Source organism: Antrostomus carolinensis, unplaced genomic scaffold, assembly GCF_000700745.2.
Source record: "Antrostomus carolinensis isolate BGI_N321 unplaced genomic scaffold, ASM70074v2 scaffold26442, whole genome shotgun sequence".
In the NCBI taxonomy this organism is placed as follows: Eukaryota; Metazoa; Chordata; class Aves; order Caprimulgiformes; family Caprimulgidae; genus Antrostomus; species Antrostomus carolinensis.
Window position 1 is genome coordinate 3,118 of NW_010298032.1, and position 8,340 is coordinate 11,457.

Sequence of the window (8,340 nt, forward strand, 5' to 3'; positions counted from 1 at the left end):
TCCGGTGGTACAGATGTCCTTCCCATTTGTTTATAAATGTATTTTCAAGAAGAAAACATTATAATCAGATATACCTGGGTATTCCATTCTTCTTCTCCACAATGATGTCTGTAACATCAGAACGATGATCATTTAGTTGCTTATTACAGGACATACTGTGGGTGTTGATTATATAAATAATGGAGTCTTGAGAACCAATCCACACTTGACTTTGTTCTACCATTATCATACAAGTCTGGAGAGAAAAAGCAGGATTAAATTAAATCCAGAGGAAAAATCACTCTTTAATGTATCATGGGAAAAGGCTATAGTAAGATGCTACAGTTTTCTGTTGATTATAGTTAGAGATCAAGTCTCAGCTCCTATCCTTTGCTCTGCTCTATAAATAGTGAGAGAGGACAGATCTCTTTGCTGAGTTCATCCTTCAGTAAACAGGACTGATAATGTATCTTGGTAAGAGACTCAAAGCTGGGTTTCCTGACCCAAACAAAGTAAAAATTACAAAGGGCATCAGGGGAAAACAGAGATTAGTGTTTTTCTCCCTTCTGGATTTGAAGCCATCCAACTCATCTGATAGAAACATACTTCCCACTTCAGTTAGAAGTGGTGTCTAAGTAAATACTGTCATCTTCTCTACTGTCTCTGGAACATCCTTCCCCCATTTAGAAGCTCTTAATTTCTCTCCCTACTGAGTCCCATCAGTGCCGAACTTTCCTCCTCTTTTCTTTCTCTTCTCTAGAATAGGGCAGTATCCAACTCTTCTCCTGGATTTCCATCTTCCCCCCACCCAGCCCTTCACCAACAGCTTTACCACTTCCACACTCATCCACAGTGATGTTCCTCAGCTTTCACACAAGTGACCTACCCATTCTTTTTTCCTGTGTGTTCTTTCTACTCCATGTTTTTCACTCAGTCTGCAGCTCTGGTTCAGCTTCCCCTTTCACTGAGGGAGTTACTCTTTTCAGCTGATCTTTTACAAGCAACTCCCTTTAACCTGCTGGTTGAGCCATCTCCTTTTAGAGCGCTATCACTCAACATCACCCACCTCATTTCCTTACACCTTTCCCCAATTTCCAGTTCTTCAGCACAGGGGACTTTTCATCTATTCTGAGGGCTTGTCTCCTCACAGAATCTCACAGAATAGTTTGGATCAGAAAGGACCTTAAAAGATCATCTAGTGCTGACTCCCCTTCTGTGGACAGGGTTGCCAACCACTAGATCAGGCTGCCCAGGGCCTCAGCCAACTTGGCCTTGAATGCCTCCAGGGATGGGGCATCTACAGTTTCCCTGGGCAACCTGTTCCAGTGCCTCACCACTCTCTGGGTGAAAAATTTCCTCCTAATATCTAAATCTCCCCTCTCTTAGTTTAAAACCATCTCCCCTTGTCCTATCACTATCTGCCCATGTAAAAAGTCACTCCACCTCCTGTTTCTAAGCTCCCTTCAGGTACTAGAAGGCTGAAATGAGGCCTCCCTGGAGCCTTCTCTTCTCCAAGCTGAACAAGTCCACCTCCCTCAACCTTTCTTCAGAAGGGAGGAGCTCCAGCCCTCTGATCATCTTCCTGGCTCTCCTCCTCTCTTCAACAGCTCAACATCTTTCTTGTGTTGAGGGTTCCAGGTCTGGACGCAATACTCCAGATGGGGCCTCACAAGGGCAGAGTAGAGAGGGACAATCCCCTCCCTCGCCATGCTGGCCACCCCTCTTTTGATGTAGCCCAGGATACAGTTGGTCTTCTGGGCTGCAGTCACACACTGCTGGCTCATGTCAAGCTTCTCGTCCACCAGGACTCCCAAGTCCTTCTCAGCAGGGCTGCTCCCAATGAGTTCTTCTCCCAGTCTGTATACATACCTGGGATTGCCCTCACCCAAGTGCACAACCCTGGCCTTGTTGAACTTCATCAGGTTCTCATGGGCCCACTTTTCGAGCCTGTCCAGGTCCCTCTGAACAGCATTTCTTCCATCTATTGTATCAACTGCACCCCTCAGCTTGGTGTCACCAGCAAACGTGCTGAGGGTGTGCTCCATCCCACTATCCAGGTCTCATCGTCTCTTTATATTGGTTCTCTCCACTATTCTTCCTCCTCACCTGTTTCATACCTGCCTTCCAGCCCCAAGAAGCTATGCCATTAGGCCAGCAAACCCTCATGATATCCAATCCATCACCTCCTACCAGTTGACTTGTTTTGTTATGAATCCATTTTCTCTCAATTTTTCTCAAAAATCTCCATTTCTCCAAGTTAACTGAAGCGCCAACAACTTAAGTGCCTTTCTATAACTTTTAAGAAACAACAGTACAGCATTCCTTAAACTAATCCAGTGGTCTGGGCTCATACAGGCTACACCAAAAAAAACCCCACCAAGCTTAAGCAGCAATTGTGATCTGTGTGCCAGTCTTACCAGTTTAGAGTGGCCCATTCTGAAACAGTGTTGTTGAATAGACCAGGTAGATGCATCAAAGACCACCACTTTCCCTTCATTTAAAGCACACCATAGTTTTGGATGAGCGTTGCCAGGTCTTTCTGAAGGGTCAAGATGCCCTAGAAATGAAGCAGAGAAGATGAGAGAGGTAAAAAAAAAAAACAAACCCCTTTTGGAGACGCATGGGAAAATCATTATTAGGCAGAGCAGCTTCCTAATGAAATGCATCTGTGTTCTGGAATTTACATCACCAGTTGTTAATGTGCGTCACAGATTCCACAATGAATTTGTACTCATCTATTTGTTGAGCTCACCTGATGGTTTAATCTTATACTTCAAAGTTATGCAGAGCAAAGATAATCTTTTTCATTGATGATTAAGTACTCAGCTAACTGGGATTGCAGGAAGGTTTTTAAATCCTGTGAAATACAACTAAGAAATCCACTCGTTTTAGCTGCCACAGCATTAGACTCCACTTAGAAGCTTCATACTTCAAAGACAGAAAAGCTCCACCGAACCCACCACCACCACCACCACCCACCCACCCAGCATTGCCCACTTTCTTAACTTTGGAATTCCACTGTTTTTCTCTTTTTGTCTCAAATTATCCAAATACTAGGAATTACACGTGAACTTACATCAGAAGACTAGTAAGGTTATGAAATTAAGAGTTAGGAACTTCCAAAATTAATATATCTAGTAGCTAAATTCATGCCCATTGCACACAGTCCTTAACTTTTCTTTTTTCCTTTTTTTTTCCCTCCTCCAATGCTTTTTGAATTAGACATAAATGTGCCAAGTATCACAGAAAAGCTCACAAGGAAATTGATAATGCTTCCTTCAGGGATGGACTTAAATTACACGCAGTGTAAGTACATTAGATCACATCTTATACAGTGAGAGCCATGGGCATAGAGGTCTGGCTGGGATTTCAAGAGGTGGTACACTATTCCTTGCACTGTGGTTCAACCAAACACCCTCATGTGACTCTACTGAAAAATAAAAAAACCCCCAATGAATATAGATCAGTGGTGGAGCATCATTCATCCACCCTGCTCAATAAATGAAGCACGAGTCTTAATGGGAAATCTGCATATTAACACATAATTGAAGTCTATTATAAGGCATATACACAGAGGAAGACAAATTAAGACTGTGAAAGTTAAGCCTTGGAGTATTTTAATATGCAATATTACTGTTCTTTTTTAATGATTTTCTGGTTTAGTATTCAACACACAACCAAAGCATGTCAGACTGAACAAAATCAGGCAGTCATAATACCAGGTGTTACAAGATAACATGTTTTATAGGCTAATTGAAGCTGGGCTAACATAAAGAAAGCAATACATCACCTTACCTGGTGTATAAAGCAAGACATCTATTGCCTGTGGAAATGTCTCACCAGCTGAGGGGTTGATCTTATGCTTTAATGTCTCTGAAGTTGTTTTGGGGACCATCATAGGCACTAAAAGAGATTTTTAAAAGGTTATGAAGTACACACTTAAGCCTGAAATAGATCTATAATTCTTATGAAATAAGAAATCTGCACCATTCATTCACCTGTCTCACTTTTCTTTCCCCCTAGCCTTAGCTGACTAGGAGAGCCCAAACACTGTGTGTATGAATTCTAGTGGCAGAAGCATGCATGAAACACCCAAGCACTCTAAACAACCAAAACACAGCAGCCAACATGGGGGCAGATATACCAACTAAGGTTCTAATGCACAGAAGAGAAAAAAAACAGCCCATCCTAAGCTTTGTATTAATACTATTTAACCAAATACCTCTGTGAAAGCGCTGTCAGACTAACATCTTTTTATATTTCTACGTATAATCAGTTTGAAAACCGGAATATAAACAGAAAGAGGCAAGATAGATGATGCAACAACAGCAAGCTTTGTAGCATTGCTATGTGACTGACCTTCATTTTTCATCCTGTCAAAATAAGAGAGTTTAGAAGCTGCATATATGGTTTTGGAGGACTGCAGAGAACCAACCACAGCATCCATCAGGAGGACATTTGTCAGGGCTTGTTGAATATACTGAGGATCCTAAAGACAAAAGCCTTACTGTAGTTTATTGCTTGCTCATTATTCTTACAAGTCTCCGTGTTGGACAATCACAGCACATCATGCTTAGCACAAGCACTACCCAGCTGCTGCCCTGCAGCATAATTCATGCTACTTGTAGTCAAACCCCACTCCCACATCACATGTTCTGCTCCCAAGCAAGGTCATGGAGCAGGGAGTCAGGAACCAGCATTAATTCATTAAACTGAAAGAAGTATTTCAGATCTGGCACAATCTTGATACAAGATGTGCAAATGAAACCACATGAATGGCACTGATGGAAAAAATACAGCAGATGTAGGATGGATACCCATTTTCAGGCTGGCTCTTTCTTCATGGGAAGGAAGTACACATTATGTTTCTTCTTGGCTAAAATGATTCAAATCCTTCCTGAAGAACCACCAAGCTACGTTTTCACTATTAAATTCAGCAGTCATGAAAGATTATGTAGTTTAAATGGAAACCCTGCTTGTATGATCCTGTTTCTCAAGGTTTCTCTGGCAGAAGAATACATCTTGCTCTATTCATTGAAAGGACCTACAGCCACCAGGGTTCTAGCATGGCAAAACTCTTTCTACACATTACAGTTTCGAAGCAAGGTGGGGAAAATTTTCTGTTAGTTAGGATCACTATTCTCATGTTGTGAACTTTCAGAAACTATCTCACAGAACTAGTGAATAAATTAAAAGTTCCATGACAACAGATGAAAAAAAAAATCCTGTGTTTTTTAAATGTAATCTGCCTTTTTTTATTTTTTGTATTATTCTAGAAGTATTATATTTAGAAGTAACAGCAAAAACAAAAGTTTATCACTTAGATACTGTTTGCTGAAACCTAGAAATTCTAAGATTGATGCATGAATTATTTAGAACAGAGACAGAAAGCACATACATCATACTTAGAATAACAGAACTTTGTGGGAAGGGACCCACAAGGATCATCGAGTCCCAATTTATTTACTTATTTATTTATCGACTTATTTGGTTAGAAATTCCCACCTTGTGATCATCTGCCATTTTCTTTCCAGCCCACATTTCCTTCACTATCAGGTACCAGAGATCACACTCGGTTTTAAGGTTAGCTTCAAAGACTTCTTTTCTAGATAATGTTTTAATCCTCAGAGTAGGTATTCTCAAAAGAAGGAAAGCTACAGTCGTGCTCTTAACATCCTGGAAATGTAAGAAAACAAAGAAAGCAAGGAAGATAACGGTGTGCAATCACAGGTAAGGTGCAGCACTCATTCTACAGGGCAACTTTCTCTATTTATAGCCACAGTTAATGATTTCAATTGTCCATGCACAACGTTAAGCAGAGATGGTTTTACAAAAATGTAAGTTTCACAGAATCACAGAATTCCCTCGACTGGAGAAGCCCTTTAAGATCATCCAGTCCAGTCATTAACCCAACACTGACAAGTCCCTCACTAACCCACGTCCCTCAGCACTGTGTCTACACGACTCTTCAATCCCTCCAGGGATGGGGACTCCACCACTGCCCTGGGCAACCCCTTCCAATGCCTGAGAACCCTTTCAGCAAAGAAGTTGCTGACTTCAGAGGTGTTTTCCACACTCCTGACTGAAACTCTAAGTTGAGAGACAGATCTCTTAGCAGAATGGAACATGCCCTACATCCTTAGGCATGCAAGAGAACAAGAAGTTACTTGATGCTCACCTCTATATCCCTGAAAGCAGCAATCTGGACATAGCCAGGGTGTCCTCCTTCAGTCAAAAGGAACAAGCGCTTTTGGGTCAGAGCTATTTTTCCTACACCATAGTTAGTTTTAACTGAGCAGGATAACTTGTAGACACATTCATTTTTATCTAGATGCTCTATTACTGTTGGTGGCAGATTCACCTCTTGAGCTTCTGCTTCAGTTTCTTTCCAGTAGTTGTAGAAATCTCTGAATGTTTCAGGATCGATTTGCTTCTGATGTCCTAGAAAATTTTGATTTTTTTTTTTTTTTACTGTGAGAAATGATTATACAGATTTGCACAGAAAGATAGCTTTAAAATATACTAACTTTCTAATTGTGCCTCTAACTGCATAACAGGGTAAGCAAGGTAAAAAAGCTATTAAAAAAAGGCCTGGAAAACAGTTAAGGGACAAAATTCTTCTCTTGAGGTAGAGACATGGCAGTCAGCCAAGGCCACAGGTCCCACGCAACTGGCATCCTCCCTCCTTCCACCCTATTGTACAGAAAGAGGAAGCAAACACTGGGCCAGGCTTGCTTTTTCAAATTCATGCCAAAAATCCATGTCAATGGGAAAGGATTTGTACTTCCAGTTCTTTTTTCCACTGAATGCTACTATATCACAAACTTGCCTACCTGGGATAAAAGCTAAAGTTATAACAGTTAAAGACTTCAGCAAAAGGTATTCTAAGAAATTAATTATTCTAAGGATTCAAGTGTTTGGGCAGCAGAATCTCAAACAAACACAAATTCTTGCAAGATGTATGCTACCTCTGGCTTCAGAAAGTCTTGCTATTTTGATCAATGTTTAATCATTTGTGGCCAGAGTAACAGGCACAGAAAGAAAAGTGAATAGTATTTTATAAAAGCAGCCTCAAACTGTATTTTTAGAAATCAATCACGAGATTCAGATCTCATTCAGGAGAGAATAGTTCTCTCCAATATAAAGATAACCTCTCCTTTTGCTATGATGACCATCCAAGAGGAAAATTTAACTGTTGCTATTTGAATTCTGGATTTGGTTAGTTTATTTTTAACAGACCACCACCTTGCCATGTTACCTAACAGTTTTACAACACAGAGGTGTTTTCCATTAGCAACTAGGACAGTCTTATATTCACTTTTTACTCATCATCTGAGCCAAAGCAGAACTGCACACCATCAGATCACAAAACTACCTCACCTACACAGCCTGAAAAATTGTAAATTGCATGCCCAAATATAAGTAAATTCCTTGTCTTTATTGTGGATGCAAGTATAGATGTTCTTGTATACATTAAATCTATTCTCCATAATTATCCTAATGAAATAAAATTGTCCATAAAGCTCACATATTGTGTTTTTAAAGGCCCAGAAAATGTTGAATAATAATTAAAAACAACAGGAGACAAAAATTTTATTTTAGGTCATAAAAAATGGTTTCAAATGGTCATTGCACCAATGTATATAGTCACTAAAAATGTGTATTTTACTCACCTACTGTTAAGGCATCAAATAACCGGTGTATAGTGTCTATATCTTTGACAATCCCAGACTCCTGGATTCGCTTCACAAAGTCATCCAGTTGCATGTGTGTTTTTGGCAATTCGAAATTTTTTACATGGTCATCTATTTTCATAACTTCTCTTTGTTTTTCCATCACTCGACTTATCAGCTTCTTCAGCTCAGGTTTGCGGTCTGCTTGCAAACGCTCCGAAGGAGGCATGGTTTCAACTATTTTTCTTACCAGATCAGTAGGGAAAATTCTTAAGTCTGTTTTATCTAGGTTCTGAAAGTCAGAAAGTGCATTTAGTAGTTTCCCTTGCATCAAACTAATAAGTCCCCGGAGGTAGAAGTACCTTGCCAGCAATGCTGAGTTATCAGGTGGTAAGGTATTTATAGCTTTGCTGAGATGGTTGAAGAAGTCTGTATAGTAGGAGTGAACACACTGGAACATCAGAGGAAAGTGAATTTCTGGGATTTTAAATGTACTGACTGATTTGGAGGGCATTTTCACAGCTAAAAACAAATAAACAAAGTACATTGATTAGTATAATCAGCGAATAAAAGTACCAACATCTTCACAACCAGCCATACTACAAACAACCAAATGGAGGCCCATCACAGCAACAAGCGATTACATGGCATGAAATTCAAGTAAGATTATAGTTGTGCTGGGGACACA

At 40.2% G+C, this 8,340-nt stretch overlaps 1 protein-coding gene across 1 annotated transcript in view; it reads right to left on the bottom strand.

Annotated features, from left to right (window-relative positions):
* Positions 1-8,174, bottom strand: part of DENND3 (DENN domain containing 3) — a gene marked incomplete at both ends in the record, with an annotated part of 10,564 nt that extends 2,390 nt beyond the window's left edge. Inside the window, 7 exons of the mRNA XM_010162320.2 lie at positions 75-235; positions 2,397-2,536; positions 3,775-3,882; positions 4,339-4,468; positions 5,485-5,655; positions 6,158-6,420; positions 7,653-8,174. Of these exons, the coding sequence (XP_010160622.2) occupies positions 75-235; positions 2,397-2,536; positions 3,775-3,882; positions 4,339-4,468; positions 5,485-5,655; positions 6,158-6,420; positions 7,653-8,174 (1,495 nt within the window). The remainder of the gene's footprint in view (positions 1-74; positions 236-2,396; positions 2,537-3,774; positions 3,883-4,338; positions 4,469-5,484; positions 5,656-6,157; positions 6,421-7,652) is intronic.
* Between the last annotated feature and the right edge of the window lie 166 nt (positions 8,175-8,340).